Source organism: Idiotropiscis lumnitzeri, chromosome 4 (assembly GCF_059441095.1).
Source record: "Idiotropiscis lumnitzeri isolate Australia: NSW breed Sydney's pygmy pipehorse chromosome 4, RoL_Ilum_1.0, whole genome shotgun sequence".
Taxonomy (NCBI): domain Eukaryota; kingdom Metazoa; phylum Chordata; class Actinopteri; order Syngnathiformes; family Syngnathidae; genus Idiotropiscis; species Idiotropiscis lumnitzeri.
This window is the reverse complement of record NC_142394.1, coordinates 4,630,118-4,645,944: the sequence shown is the minus strand read 5'-3', so window position 1 is coordinate 4,645,944 and position 15,827 is coordinate 4,630,118. Positions and strand designations below refer to the sequence as shown.

The window sequence follows — 15,827 nt, the reverse complement described above, 5'->3', positions numbered from 1 at the left end:
AAGTTAGAGCAAATAAATTCCTTTCTACAAAAACATCAAATACGTGGTTTCCAAACTCCCTAAGCTGTCAACTACACATGCAGCCATGCTTTTAAATGTGACTGACAGAAGGATATGATTTACCCCAAAACATACATGCCATTATTTACACTTCATTACCCTCATTCTTTTTCTGCATACATCTTGGCCAAACAGTGCAAAATAACTCGAGGGTATTGTTCAGCTAATTAAAAAAGTTCCAAAGGACAAACACCTCTTTAAACGGACATACGCAAACAATTTTGTGTTCCAAGAATCACATCAATGCTTCATAGAAGCCTTAAAATGGGTGATGAATGGGTGACAATTCATAGCACAGAAAATGTGTAGTTGTGGGGGAATTGAAGACTGAAAAGTCAGGCAGAATGACATGACACTGAAGATTTGTTTTTTGAAGTTTAATGTTTTCACTCCACAGGGAAACAATTCAAGAAATATTCCACAGAACAAAAAAATACAATAAAAACCTTTTGAATATGCATTTGCATGCCTGCATTTCAACAACCTCCTGTATGAAACTATATGTACTATGGATAAGATACTGTATATACAGGAAGATACGATGTTATCTCATTTCACTTAATGGTCTTCATTCCATAGGTTGCTCCTGCTTCTCTTTGAACTCTTTTACTTTGGCCTGGAACGAGAAAACAGAACATTCAGTCTGAGTTGTGACATTGACACAGTAGTCTCTTGCTGTGAGGCCCTCTCATGGGTTCAAATAGCGCCAGCTGAGCAGTGCTCATTGAGAGTAAAAGAAGATGACAGCAAATCCAGGCAGTCACAGCATAAAACCTTTGTTGCAATATAACCAGCTTAGTGGAACAAAACATCTATAAGCCGTTTATTTGTAAAGGTGAGTTTGAAATAATATATAAATGTTTAGGTATCATAGCGCGTGGTATACTTTTGGTTTGAACTAAAAAATGTTTTTCCCTATTCCCCATAAAAAAGCAGGGGTTTACAGTCATTTTTTGCATACTTTACTGAAAATGCTAAAATTAAATATATGTATGTAAAGTATGTTTCAAATACAATTTTAGCATTTTCAAATTTACAGAAGTCAACCACAGTACAATAAAACAAAATAAAAACACCTGAAGCGTAACAGAGAACAAATCGAACGGTAAATAAAAAATATAAAAATACTGTAACCTGGTGGTGCTTTATAGGTATTGGTGAATTACGTAATTAGTGATCTGTGACTGTCATAAACTACTTTCAGACCAGTACGGGATGTCTACATTTGTAGAAACAAATGTCTCAACAATTACCAAATGTGTCCAGCCCTGTTTTAAATTTCAGTGGGATGGTTTTGACACAGTTTTCAGAAAACGTTGATAGTGGTATTACATCACAGTGTCACAAGCCTGCATTTATCACACATGACTCCTATAGGTTTGATTACTCCCTATAAATTGTACCCACTAACCACCTGTCCACAGTCATCCTTTGCTTGTCAGCAGACAACAGTCATGAAGTCTGAGAATCTGTCAGAAGGAAGACCTCAGAGGTCAGACAGAGAGCAAACCCCTCCGTAACTTGAGAAGACCTGAAGAAATCTCTCCAGGTCTTGGGACGACTAATCTTATACAGGTCCACAATAACTTTACACAAGGAAGGTCTCTATAGCCTATGTTGCAAAGAAGAAGCAATACCTGAACTAACAACATCTCATGGCTCGTTTGCAGTAAGCTACCACACATCTGAAAGACACTCGAGTAATGTAGGAAAGAGGAATTTTGTCAAATGGAATGAAAATGGAATTTATTAGCCTGAACACCAGGAAGTATGTTTGGTGCAAAGCCAACATAGCAGATGATCCAGCTCATACCATCCCAACTGTGAAATATGGAGGTGGAAATATAATGTTATAGGGCTGTTTCTCTTCCTCCTCTCCTGGTGAGCTTGTCCTTGTACAAGGGACATGGATAGTGCGAAATTCATCCTGGAGAGGAACCTCTTCATTCTGAAAAAAGCCTGAACGTTGCGAGGAGGTTCACCTTTCAACAGGATAATGATCCAAAAGACACAAAAATGCCTCAGGAAGAAAAAAGTGAAGGTTCTCGAGTGGCCACGTCAAACCTGAGGACTCAACCCAATAGAAAATATGCGGCGGGATCTTAAGTTTGTCGTCCACCGCAGAGCACCAGGGAACATGACTCCGATGGAGCGGTATTGCAAAAGGGAGCGCGCAAAACTGTTCAAACAGCATTGCGCAAAAGTCATTGCTGGCTATCCAAAGCGATTGCTGCCAAGGGTTTTAACCAAGTACTATGACTTGATGACTTGGTGTGAATACTTCTGCAACAATGAAATACAGACATATGCAATTTATCTGTCATAAAGGGCACACGTTTGGAGAATGTTGTGTTTGCGTTTTTGACTTTCATCCAAACAGGTGAAACGCACGTTTATTTGGTTCTGTACTGAGAGATTGAGCATTGCTCATGATTATGAATGATTTTCCAACTCACTGCATCTATCTGTCTTTGCTGAGCTCATTATGCGGTGAACATCATGCAATATTGTGACTTATCCCAGGTTCATCAAAGTACTTCTACAATGAACCGAACAACATCAAAGCTTGTCTTCGCATACATTGAGAATGTGATGTGACACTCTCGCCAAGCCGCCCCAAATTCCTCTCATATTTTAAGACTTTTTTCACATTTTGGATCCGACTCCTGTTATTCCAAAAGAAAGAGACTGTCAAGCCCAGCTGAGGAGTCCAAAAGATTATTTGAGCTGCACTTGGGGACGTAAGGTGTGACAATATGCGCCAGTGAGGCAAATAAACTTCCCAAACTTTATTTGTTCCAAGACTCTGTTCGTAAACCGAAGCTGCGTGTTTTTCAATGTGTCCCTTTACTGAGTTTAAGTCTGTGAATGTGAAGGCTTACCTCAAAGGTATTGAGAACATGTTGACAAACTTCCCGGAGCTCAGTCAGGCCCCTCCTCAGAGGCTCTACTGCAGGAGTTCCATCTGGGAAAAAAACAGCCGAGGCCTGTGAGGAAATGGCGTAACACCACAACGAAATACACTGGGAGCCAACATTTTTTTAAATGTCGCAATGCCGATTTCAAGCACGCTCCCAAAAGAGTCGTCAACAATAAGGGCTTGACTCTAATTTGAATGTTCCCACTGGTATTTAGTAGATACTTACTGATGCTGTTGGACAGCAAACATTTCAAACACGCAAGCAGCACTTGCAACATGAGATCATTTCTTTGCAGCCAGACTGACGTTTTTTGTTGATCAAAACCTAATGTCATCACTTGCAGAAGTGCACCAAAATGAAAATAATTGGCCTAAAGGGAAACCAAAAATGAGATCAATGCCGAAAACCAAAACTGTTCAGCTTGATCATTTTCTGTACTGTCTTTTGTCTATATTCATACTGCTAGTCTGTCACATTTATCTAATTTTTCAACGGTACAATTCCTTTTTTTTCTTTTGATGGTGTTCTACTGTTTTTGCATTCAATGTAACACATAAGCAATAGTTAAAATACCAATAATTTTCGTACTAGTGTCATTTTTACATGCAAACCTATTATATAAGTGCCAATGTTAATGTCAATCAAGAGTCCCTACATGAATGACCATATTTGATTTGTGCAAACACTGCAGCACATGGTGTCATATTTTGTGCACATATGAGTCATGAGGAAGTAAAGTGAACAAATGCATAAAGTGATCGAATTTAACAAAAAAATGGAGAATCGTGCCCTGCAATGTGAACATTGCCAAGTGCAAGCTCTCTGGTTCCTTGTGAGTGATGCGCATGCCTTTCATGGCTACCAGAGAGGCAGTCCTCAGTGGCCACTTAGCCCTCACCTCCCACGCCAGTGGTCGACAGTACAACAGCGGAATTTGGGCTCTGGGCTCATTTCTCTTTGTCAAGACACCAACTTTGCTCTGTTCAGCGGGCTGTCGGCGCATGATTGCGTGTGGTTTCAATGACAAAAGTCTTACAGACCAAAACTGAATAATACACTTTTTGGATTTTGGTGGCCTAGTATTTGCTACATCCCTTTTAAGGACTTCATTTACAACCTACATTTGTGAGACACAACACCATCGGCAGGCAAAGCAGGACAAACAAAAATAAGGAAGGAATCTGTCTCTCATCAATCCCATTTCCATCAAAATGGAATTCGTTTTTCAAGGAAATAAGTTGAGTGTGAAGATTTCAGAAAAAACAGTATTAAACTGAGATAACATATTTTCACACTTGATTGCCTGTTCCAATGATTTAACTGTAGAGTTATTGCAGGTTTTATCATGCTGACTGTTTAGCCCTGGAAATCCAAAATTCTCAAAGACTAAAGTGTAAATGACATCAGCTACCTCGCAGATCTTGTAACTTTGTATTTGAAATCCTCTTTATCATCATTCACAAGTTTCTGCTCTGTCATTGTGTGATGCATTACACAATAAATTGAAGCAAAAGAGTAATAAAGCAATACATATAAAATATCAAATATAGAACAGTTGATCATTGTCGAAAAAAATGTGCATTTAATTGTACGAGGAAAAGGTGGTTGTAGAAGAACGCAAAAGATAAACATGTTTCCGAATTGATCGATTGTCACAGTGTCACATTACAAGAGGACCAAAATAGAAAAGAAGATAAGGCACATGCTTCATGCTCCTTGAGAGGTCACAGTTAAAGAAGGCCATGAGCTCGAGGCCAAGGATTCTACAAGAATTCCTTCCTTAGGGCAAAAACAAAAAGCTGTGACCATTGTGCGTAGATCATTCATGTGATACAACCACAGTTGAAAAGTATATTTTCCTCTTATAAGAGCAGTCTCTTTCATCAAAGCGGGAAGTGTGGGCAACTAAAAGCCACGAGACATTTTCTTCCTGATCAAGTCACGTTTACTGTGCTGCACAGGAAACTAAAATGCCAAGTCTTGCTTTGTTGCACAGTTTTGCTCAAAAGAACAGAAACAACAGACTGAAAACACAACCATTTCTCAATTAAACCATAAAAAATGTCATCGTTAAAGCAACAGATTTGCATTTGCATAATGTCTGTGATATGTTGAAGTGCAAGTTTTTCGCTGTTGTCCTTTATTTGCATACAATGTAAGTTCACAGGACAATTTGTTTATGAATAAGAAGGGATAGAAGCTGGCGGAAGGGTGCCCAAGTCGTGGATGGAGGATGAAGTGGCAAAGTAGAGTAAAGTGCCCATCTCCAGTCCATCCATTTTCAAAACCGCTTCTCCTCACTAGGGTCGCGGGGGGTGCTGGAGCTTATCCCAGCTATCTTCAGGCAGTAGGCGGGGGACACCCTGAACTGGTTGGCAGCCAATCGCAGGGCACACAGAGACGAACAACCATCCGCGCTCACACTCATACCTAGGGGCAAATTAGAGTGTTCAATCGGCCTGCCATGCATGTTTTTGGAATGTGGGAGGAAACCGGAGTACCCGGAGGAAACCCACGCAGGCACGGGGAGAACGTGCAAACTCCACACAGGATGGCCGGAGCCAGGATTAAACCCACGCCCGATGCTGTCTCTCACTGTGAAGTCATCGTGCTAACCAGTCGGCCACCGTGCCGCCCCTCCCATCTCCGGTCATTTATTTGAATTAAGTTACGCCACTTTCTTGTTCAGAGTGTGTAATTCACACGTACGTGCGCACGGTACTTTGTGTCTGGAGCCGGCGCTGCTCAAAACACACTTTTGTGGTGAGTGGTGACTGTATCACAAATCTAACGTTACGTGTAGTCTCTGCTTAAAAGTCTCACAAGGACAGTGTCTGGGATTTGCTACCTTTTTTTTATCTAACATTAAATCTAAGTTGTAACATTTTGTATTGAGCTTGAAACAATGTGATGTGATTCTGAACCAGTGTTTGTCAACACAATTCCACGTGAGCCCTCACTGATTGTCAATGTTGTCTGTAGAAAACAAAAAAAAGCCATTAAATGTATCCTTAGAAACATCGTGTCTGCGTTAGAGAGGAGGTCTTTTTTTTATAATACTATAGAATATATGCTTTCGTTAAAGTGGGGTGTTTGTGACAGCCTGTACTGTAGTTTTGTAGCACATACAAAGAAAATCGGCACTCACTTGCTGTGTATCACGTTGCTGGTCAAAGAAACAAAAATATTCCAAACCACAATGATTGGTGTCAGGGTGTCCCTTACCTCGCGTCTGAATGCGAAAGTTTATCTTGTTCTCTGATGGATGGGTGATAGTGTAGCCGCAGAACTCAACAGATTCGCTGGTGTAAATAAAGAAAGCAAAAGTGAAATGATTGTGAATTGGGTTAAAACTGTTGAAACATTACTTTAACCAACTTGATTAAAAACACTGACTCTTTCATGATCATGTATCTCAGAGAGTTCCCCAGGGTATGATCTTCATCATGCATCACAAATGTCACACTGCCCTCATCGGAACCATCGGCTTGGACCTAAAACGCATTGCAGTTCAATTTAGAAGCTTTTAGCGAATGCTTTATATAATGTCAAATATCAACAGCGCTCCCTAGTGAAAAGAAGGTCGCGTCTTGGCCTGAATTCTAAAACCTAAATATAGTCGTTTCTGTTAAATTCTAAAATTACGCAAATCAAACTTTAACTGTTGAGTATGACTGAGTTTGATCACCAATGGATCACGTGTGATAAAGTAGCAATTCAGTTTGCTAGTCGCCATATATGCTAGTATGTACAGTATTGTTGGTGTGTTCTTTATAGTGAACGCCATCAGTAGCCGACGGGACGGTATGGTTACTCTTAAAATTACAAAAACAAATTGAACAATATTTTTTGGTTGTACGGTTTTAGTCTTTTACCATCTCGAGAATTCGTTTCTTCTCGCCTCCAGTAGCCATGCTGACCGCTTACACTCCTACTGTGTTTCCTGGTGTAAAACCCCCGAATTGTATCTGACAGGCAAAGGTAAGGGTGAGCTTGTTGACTTCCACTAAAACACAGAAAAACATTTTTTTAATCTACTACATTTTCTGCATCCTATTATTTTTTTAATTTGGGTTTTTAATGAATTTATCTGTAATGGAATAAATCTAAATTAATCTTAAAAAAATAACTATAATTCATTTTCCTACAAATAACCTGCAAGAAAAAAAGAGGAGGAAAGTTATACCCTCGTCTCATGACGTAATTGAACGGCAACAAAACAGAAAGTCAATGCATGTAGTCCAACATTTAACCAGGTCTACGGATCTTGCGTTTGTGGAATGTTATTTGGACTACATTTCCCATTAACTGAACAAATTAGTGTCCGATCAAAAATTCCGGCTGCTAGATTTCGAAGCGGAAGTCACTTGGAAGGGATTTGCTAAATGTAGAAGTCCTGCTGTTTGAGATGTTGGACTTTTGCGTCAATGTGCATCTTTGAACGTCGCTTGTAATCAAGGTTTTGGAGTAAGCGTTTGTATGTGACATTATGTTGCTATTGGTGCATTTTTATTTTAGATTGATTTAAATGTTTGCCGAGTGTGTCAACATTAGCAAAAGAAAAAAAAACACTCGTCAATTTGATCATTCTAGTTTCTGTTTAGTGTTCTTTTGTGTACCTCACGCCAGCAAGACAACCTCCATCCGTTTACGAATGTTTACAATTTCATTTGAATGTTGATGCGGACATTGTCTTTACTAGTTATTAAATGTTTGACGGGGGCCTTTCAGATTAGTCCCCCTAGTCGTCTATTCATATTCTTGTGTTGACAGATCCGTCCCGACTGTATAGCCATGGCAATTTTATTTGCCGTGGTGGCTCGTGGAACAACCATCCTAGCCAAGCATGCATGGTGTGGAGGCAACTTCCTAGAAGTGACTGAACAGATCTTAGCCAAAATTCCATCCGAGAATAACAAGTTGACATACAGCCATGGCAGGTAGGTGTGCATTTGCTCCACACGCGTATTTTACGTTATTCACCCTAACTCATTAACTTTGCATGGAGCTCTACTTTATTGCCGAACACCATTACAGAAGGTGCTACTTTTTTCAGTGCAGTGTTATACCGTCAGATTAGTGCGTCCTAACGTTTGTAAAATTTAAGATATCTATTGTTGTCCTATATTTTTTTAAATTAAATTATTGTAAATTTCAGTTTCTATTGAGTTTGTTAACAAAGAAATAACAAATTAATTTAATTATTATTTTTTTTAAATTAAACACTATGATCTATTTAGTATATTTTTTGCACACAAGCGCAAGGTAGGTCTATAGAATTCCACATAAGTGATTGTCGAAGTAAAAATAAAAGCTTTTTAACGAAACTTTAAAAAAGAGTATGGTGTTTATACACTGTATACACATGCAAATACTGTGCTTTGATTAAAAAAAGAGGCTTTTAGTTTCTTTGTGGGATTTAAAAGAGTAGCTCTGTTTTTTTAGGTGTGTATTCATTAATATAGTGTATGGAGCAAAATATGAAATAATATTCTTTAAAACCTTTTTATCTTTCAGCTATCTCTTTCATTACATTTGCCATGACAGAATCATATACCTGTGTATCACCGATGATGTAAGTATTGGTTCACCTTGTCATTTAATATTTGTATAAGCTTCTTTGCATCTCAGCCACTTTGCAAAACTGGCATACATTCAAACGCATGCGACTACCATAATGTGTTTTTAGCAACACTTATTATAGCTAAAAATGTGCTGTTTGATGGGAGGGTTGAATGTCTCATTTCAGATGAAGTATTATGTACATTTTTTAATTGATGTGCATTTTTTGTGTGTGAAAGGACTTTGAAAGGTCTCGTGCATTCAGCTTCCTCAGTGAAATCAAGAGGCGCTTCCAGACCACGTATGGGTCAAGAGCACAAACAGCCTTGCCGTACGCCATGAACAGCGAGTTCTCATCGACGCTGGCTGCTCAGATGGTGAATATGACAAGAGTACCCTCAGTGTTTTCAGTTATTTTCTTTTTTGTGGTCAAGGAAGGTTTATTGTGTCACTTTCCTCTTATTGAATCTATTTTCATTTGACACCTGCATTGTCACCTACTGCCAGTTAAAAGAACGACAGACAAAGCTTGATATAATGGGCAAAAGCATTCACTTACCATGCTCATGCTACACATGTGACAGACTGAAGAACAACACAGAATTGACTCATAATACATAGTCATCCTACATGAGAAACATATGGTGACAATGAAAATGAAATACGAGGTGGGTGAACTCACATAACAAATTGTACTACTTTTGGAAAGAAAGAAACAACAACAACAAACCCGTAATTTCCAACAACTGTTTAAAAAAAAAAAAGAGTGCCTGTGTCTGTGTGTGTTTTGAGCCTCATCAAAAAACAAAAACACACAATAAAACTGAGCGTTACAGAGGTTACATTTTTCCAATGATTGAACTTCAACTTAGCTGGGTTGCCTCTGTCACCTTTGTGGGGGTAAGCGGAAGGTCCATGCAAGATCGGTCCTACGCCGTAGCAGCCAGCTAGCAATGAGCTTCGGCTGTCTACTCCTACTAGTATTACTGCAAAGCATAAACACGTTGCGTGTTCGGTCCTATGCCAGTAGTCAGAGCCTTCATGACGGCGAATGCTACACTTCTTACAAATATCATTTTTGTGAAAGGATTACAATGTGTAATTAGCAGAGGGAAATATGGAAAGCTAATTGCTAAGATAACCTAATGTTATCGTCAAAGACCAGAATGAAGTGCTTGGGTGATGGCGTACACTTAACAGAGATCTCCCTTGCATGTCGTTAAAGTTAAGTGTATCTAACTTTGAACAGAAAAATGCAATTGTGTGTCTGGAGAGAACGGGTAAAAAAAAAAAAATTGATGCCACACACGAAGCTAAGCAGGCCACGAAGGGTCGCACAGATTGTGGTGAAAAAAACAAACTCACAGTTGAGGCATGCCAAGATGCTAATTGTCTCGGTAGCATTACACTAATATTAATCACAGAAGCTAGTGAAAAGAGTAACCATAGCATGTACGAAGCCTGCTCATCACATAGTGCGGCAAGCTTTACATTTGCATGTTTAAAAGGACATTAATATAATATCTCAAGAATAACATGCACCTGTGGAATTAGCCCCCACTTTCTCATAATCGCCCTTCAAAAGCTTTTTTTCATTTTTTTTTATACTCATGTATTATAGGTGCCCTTATTTGCTGGTATCCACCCCCCAAAAAATGAACTGTTATTTGTGTAGTATTTTAATGGATTGGGATTTCTTGTGTCCAAACATTTTTTGTGCAAAGTGAAATTCTTACCTTGCTCACAATTCTGTTTGTCAACATTGAAGCTGTGACACTTTACTGTTCCAACTGGCTTTTGTGTGATCACACCTGATCTCACCAAACCAAAGAATGGCAGCATGTTTTCGTAATTGTGCTTTTTCTCGTGTATTCCCTGTACTTGTACTCTGATTCCTGGCGCGGTTTTTGTTGCAACAGGCAGCATGTCTGTTGCTCTGTGTCTTCTGTTATCTAGCAATTTTTCATCAGTTTTAAAATGATTGATTGTAAATACATGCACCATTGTGAAGTGCTAGGGAAGAGTTTCTACCAGAATAGATATTACCGTTAGTTTGTGTTGCTCGTTGAGGACTTTGCTTGAAGTTGGCAACAGTCGCACATGCGCATGATGCTCTCCTGGTATTAAAAGTGAGCCACCTAGCCAGGAATGATTCTACAGTACCCACTCATGGTTGGATAAAAGCATTCTGAAAGATTTACCCTTTTTAATTAGAAAGAAGAACTTTGGCGAGCATTGGGAATGGGGAAGAAGAGGTGGCGTGCGCTAGTGCATCAGAAAGCGTAAGAATATGAACCGGACCCCTTCAGCTTTCTATGATCATAACAAATGTCACTTATGGGAATTCAGGCATGTGTCTTGGCGTTTACTGAGACATGGCTGTCAAATTCAGACCGTGACTCTTCTTTGGAAATTAGCGTTGTTCCTGTGCCACTCAACCTGGACAGTGAAGTGATGCCTAAAGACTCAAGCAGAAGGCGTATGCTTGTACATAAACTTCGATTTGTGCGCGATAGTACCATCATGTAATTGCGCATGCGCGGCTGTGTCTACCTGATATTGAAATTTTGTCAGTTTAATTGAGGCCGTTTTAATTTCCAATGGAATTTCATCAAATACCCGTTGTATACATCCACCCCAACACTGACGCCAAATCTGCTACGGGCACAATGGGGAAGTAAACCCAAGAATTCATCTTGACTAGAAAATGTGATGAAGTCTATCTATAATAGTCCTAAGGAAGGTGCATGCTATTTCGAATAGTGCTAATCAACCACTTCAAAATGAGGTTGAGCTTTTACCCTCAGTCCGTCAGTTTAGGTTTCTTTGGCGAGGACAAATAGGCTCCAGGGTTCATTTATCCCAAGTGTAATTTATTTACTTAATGGCAACTAGCTTTTAGGTTATTCATGTTCTTGGTTACCATTGCAAATGTGCCCATCTGCTTGTTGCACGTTATGCAATAACTGATAATAATTGTCCATTTATGGTACAAGCTCTGGAGTAGCACGTTAGCAATCCTGTGTACAAGTGTGATGTGTCCCCTTTTTAATTTTTTTTTATTTTTTTTTTTTTAAATTGATCTGTTTTTTTAGGTTTTCATATTATCTCGAATGTTATGTTATTTTGTAATTGTGTGCCTTCCCCAAGATGTGCTCCTGCCGCAACATTAATTTCACAGACAAAAAAAGAGTTTCTGATTCTGATAATGCTGACCCTCAATGATGAATGTTTTGTTTTTGTAGTTATTCTTGAGCAATTTCGGTTTGCGTGTTCTCATTTTATTTGCACTTTTCCTTCCAGAAACACCACTCAGATCCCCGGGGATCTGATCGGCTTACTGAAACACAGATGCAAGTGGATGACCTGAAGGGCATTATGGTCCGCAACATAGGTGTGTGTCACATCAACATAAAGGGTTGTATTTTCACTTGTCTGTATATACAGTACGGCCGCCACAAATTACTATTTTGTTCGTCAAATAGTCACCAATAGCCGCGATTAGTCAACTAGTGGAGTCGGATCATATGTAAATAGCAGCATATCGCACCAACAAGTAGGTGCTCTTATACAACCATCATTATCTTACAGCTTTAATTCTGTAAGGTGTGCAAATTAAAAATAAAGACAATTAAGATGATAATACATTCAACCTTGATTAAACTTTACAGCTAGCACAAGCATTCATGTTGTGTTTATAAATGATGGTGAAACCTAAATTGGAGGTGATCCATACTGTGGCCTTAAACATATTTTGCCGTAGTTGTTTAGTACATTTAAAAATTGAACCAGAAACTTATCAAACGGTTTTTGCTTTGACTCACTAGCATGTATAATTTAAAGATATCTACAAAATCAAAACGAGGTACCCACCTAAAAAAACAAAAGTCTTAAAGATTTGTACCAATGTATTTATTTAGCACTCTAACATCATATATCGTAATGAACTGGGTTATGTGGGTTTTATTTTTGTGTGTTGCGGTCTAGGGGTCAGTGGAAACACATCAAGTTCGGTTACTTTAGGTGCTCTTATTTCCAAGTTCTTAAAGAGACATTAGGGCTGCCAAGATTAGACGACTAATCAGGGTGACGTCGACAATCAAAATTGTCAACAAGTCATTTATTTTATTTGCCGTATTGCTTTTCTCTTGAAACTGCCTCGTCTCATGCCTGCATTGGCATCTCATAACAAAAAAAACCCCACATTAAAACGTTTGTTGCAATATACAATGTTATAGTGTTAAGAAAAATAAAACAATATTCCTCCTGTTGCCATGTGGATTACACACAATTGTGAGGTTACATATTGTATGCATTCATATGCGTTGCAGATTTGGTTGCACAGAGAGGGGAGAAACTGGAGTTGTTGATTGACAAGACAGAAAATCTTGTTGATTCTGTGAGTATTTTTTCCCTTTTTTCCAGTGTATACTTGATAATAGCTGGCTATTTACATTAAGTGATTGAAAATCCTTTTCTGTTTTTTTATTTTAGTCTGTCACGTTTAAGACCACAAGTCGTAATCTGGCCAGAGCCATGTGTATGAAAAACCTCAAGTTGACCTTTGTTGTTGTGCTCGTGTGCCTGGTGAGTAATTGTGTCTAATATTGTTGTTTATAATTTTGCATCTTTGTATCTGTGTAATTTTCAAATCAAAATAGAAACAATAGAAACAAAAAAAATGAAATAATGTAATTACTTGTTTTCTTAATGTTCGTTCCAAAAACCAAAATAAAAAAACTCGTTTTCTGATTTTCGATTTTGTGAACAAATGGAAAAAAACAAGATAACAGGCGTATTAGATGTCTCATTCATTTCTGATATTTTCATATGTAATATATATAAATTTGAATCTGACGAGAGCTTTCATCTGACTCGTGGGGACTTAATTTATATCTATTGAGTTTTAGCCATAGTATACAGAGGGATGGCCCCGATATTTTTAATTCAGTGGATTCTTCACCGAAGCTCAGTGAGTGCCTTTTGAGAGGAAGACGTTTAATGTCCAAAAAACGTAAAAATATTGAGGTGATCGTTCTAATATTTGCCACAGTTGAAGTGGTCATAAGTAGAGAGGCGCACATACATTTTGGTGATAATTCATAGCAGTTTTCAAGCGACATTAAGAATCTAAATAAAGCCTGGTAAACATAGCAACATTTTAAAATTGTCGGCGGACTTCCAAAACCGGAAAGACCCCATACATGATGAAAAAAAAAAAGTCATGGGTATAACAGTTTTGAATGTACAGTGTGTGTGGTGTGCAGTCACGCATCAAAATCAACACAAGCCAGTTCCGCACACGAATATTACCAGGTCCGACTGGAAATCCTGCAAAACCTCTTGAGATTTAAGGTGACTTTGGAGAACACAAACATGGTGGACAAAGAAGAGGAAGTGGCGATAGTTGCTGGTTTGTTTTTAGTAGAAAAAAAGCTACAGACAGTGTGGACATGGCCTTTTCTGTTGCACCACGATCTGTTGCACGATCACCGACCGTGTTTCCTCTGCCCCTTCTTTTGGCCGCACATCACTGGCAACAGGATGCGTGCTCGATTGTACTTTGCACAACACACACAGTGTTTATTATCCCAGATTTAAGAACGGATTGGTCTCATTGTCCTTCGGCGCGATCGAGATCAGTCAGAACACGCCACACGTGGCAGGAATATTTGATTAGATTATCTTTACGATAATCAGAGCATCCTTACAATTGTTGTGAGGTGATAACTTGAGCAAATTATCCTGCCATGTGAACCAGGCTTAACCAAAGACTGTTTTTCAAATGTTTATTTTCTTAAAAGGTCATTTTTTTTCGTAAAGAAACATTTCCAATGCATTTTGTATTTTTCTTAATCATAGCCACGTGTCTTACATTTGCAATAGAGGCTGACATATTTTTTGGGAGAATCCTGCGGGATTACTGCAGGATGGGAGTCAACTTTACCTTCAATGACTGGATTGGGTGCTGGATAAAATATTTGTGCGAGAGTCCAGTTTGCAGCAGATGAAAATATCTGATTTGAAGAAAACGTCATAATCGCCTGTATTTATTTATTTTTTCCATTGCTGCACAAAATCAGAAAATGAGTCATTATCCATTTTTCATTGCTATAGTGATATAGTATACACAATGGCACTTCACTGTATGAACTGTATTAACTTGTGTCTCTCTGCCCCTTTAAGGTTGTCATTTACATTATTGTCTCTGCTTCCTGTGGTGGCCTCACCTGGCCGTCCTGTTTCAAATGAGAAGACCATGGGCGTAATAGGACTAACGTAGAAAGCGAAGAGGGAAGCACCTGTTCAACCGTGATTGCCAATGGACGGAAAAATGACACAATCATTGCTTTACTTCTTTCGCCTCAGTTTGCCTGAAAGACACTTGCTCCCACTGCTGCTGCTTTGATAGTGTGCACTTGCCTTCAGCAGAGGAAGCCCTCCCCCTCATAGCATCCAAATGGACAGTAGCACAGTAATCCTGTCTTCAACTGTTTTGTCTCCCTGATTTATTGCACTTTCACTGCATCTCTGTATTCCATCCATTCGAACTGAAACCAAAACCCACCACTTGCTTGTTCATTAATGTGCACTGATGAATCATGACATATAAAAACTAAAAGCTTCAGAAATGTGGAGAAGATCAACCAGACATTGTCACTGGTCCCTTTACTGAATACTAATGTTGGACAAATGTACATGTAAGAAATAACAAACACAGATGTTGTGAATCTTTGTTTTCTTGCCAGCCACGTAGTGTATGATGCAGTAAATTCTGTAAATCTGAAATTATACAAAACATATATTGTACATCTGAATGATTATGTATGCAAGAATAAATATCATGGCATGTGACTGATGATTGACGGTAATTACTAATTCAAAATGTGATATTTTGTCTGACAAAATCCTGTAATCTTTATTAATTCTCAAGGTTTTTCAGAGCAATGCACCTTTTTGTCTTTTAATTTTAGTATGGTCTTTGTGTCTCCATATTGTTCATAATCATGCAAGTATTTAATAACTATATAATGGATGATTTCAAATAAAAAAACAGATGTTAATATGGGGTTGATGTCTGCAGCAGTACAACTATATTGTATGTTAAAAACTTGTCAACATGATTAGATTTAGATTTTCGAAACATCAGGTTTATTTGAATTAACCTTTACAATGTAAGCTATTAACCAATAAGAAAATACACATCTTCAAAACTCAGAATAATTAAATGAAGACAGATTCAGTAAAAAGTCAACGTAAAAAAAATTAAATAAAAACTAAAAG

The 15,827-nt window shown here is 38.4% G+C and overlaps 2 protein-coding genes across 3 annotated transcripts; one reads left to right on the top strand and one right to left on the bottom strand.

Moving 5' to 3' along the window:
- Positions 1 to 422: 422 nt before the first annotated feature.
- On the bottom strand, positions 423 to 6,951 carry polr1d (RNA polymerase I and III subunit D). The gene is made up of 5 exons (XM_088292377.1): positions 6,857 to 6,951; positions 6,378 to 6,475; positions 6,207 to 6,283; positions 2,943 to 3,025; positions 423 to 676 (listed from the first exon to the last, which is right to left on the bottom strand). Exons 1-5 carry the CDS (start codon positions 6,893 to 6,895, stop codon positions 629 to 631), a joined length of 345 nt encoding a protein of 114 aa, XP_088148503.1. The 5' UTR covers positions 6,896 to 6,951; the 3' UTR covers positions 423 to 628.
- Positions 6,952 to 7,284: 333 nt separating this feature from the next.
- Positions 7,285 to 15,607, top strand: vamp7 (vesicle associated membrane protein 7). 2 transcript variants are annotated; one of them, XM_088293979.1, is made up of 8 exons: positions 7,285 to 7,448; positions 7,755 to 7,921; positions 8,499 to 8,556; positions 8,783 to 8,920; positions 11,847 to 11,937; positions 12,875 to 12,942; positions 13,038 to 13,130; positions 14,730 to 15,607. In XM_088293979.1, the coding sequence occupies exons 2-8, from the start codon at positions 7,776 to 7,778 to the stop codon at positions 14,793 to 14,795; spliced, it is 660 nt and encodes a 219-aa protein (XP_088150105.1). In that variant the 5' UTR covers positions 7,285 to 7,448; positions 7,755 to 7,775; the 3' UTR covers positions 14,796 to 15,607. The 2 variants fall into 2 exon arrangements, with proteins under 2 accessions (XP_088150105.1, XP_088150107.1); XM_088293981.1 differs by having other exon boundaries at positions 7,292 to 7,458.
- Positions 15,608 to 15,827: the final 220 nt, after the last annotated feature.

Bases quoted from the DNA above. Each gene is read 5' to 3' on its own strand.
- polr1d (XM_088292377.1), bottom strand. From the start codon at position 6,895: ATGGCTACTGGAGGCGAGAAGAAACGAATTCTCGAGATG. The intron at 6,476-6,856 runs GTAAAAGACTAA...AATGCGTTTTAG, and splicing joins AGAAACGAATTCTCGAGATG to GTCCAAGCCGATGGTTCCGA. The intron at 6,284-6,377 runs GTCAGTGTTTTT...TATTTACACCAG, and splicing joins AGATACATGATCATGAAAGA to CGAATCTGTTGAGTTCTGCG.
- vamp7 (XM_088293979.1), top strand. From the start codon at position 7,776: ATGGCAATTTTATTTGCCGTGGTGGCTCGTGGAACAACCATCCTAGCC. The intron at 8,921-11,846 runs GTGAATATGACA...TTTTCCTTCCAG, and splicing joins CGACGCTGGCTGCTCAGATG to AAACACCACTCAGATCCCCG. The intron at 11,938-12,874 runs GTGTGTGTCACA...TATGCGTTGCAG, and splicing joins CATTATGGTCCGCAACATAG to ATTTGGTTGCACAGAGAGGG.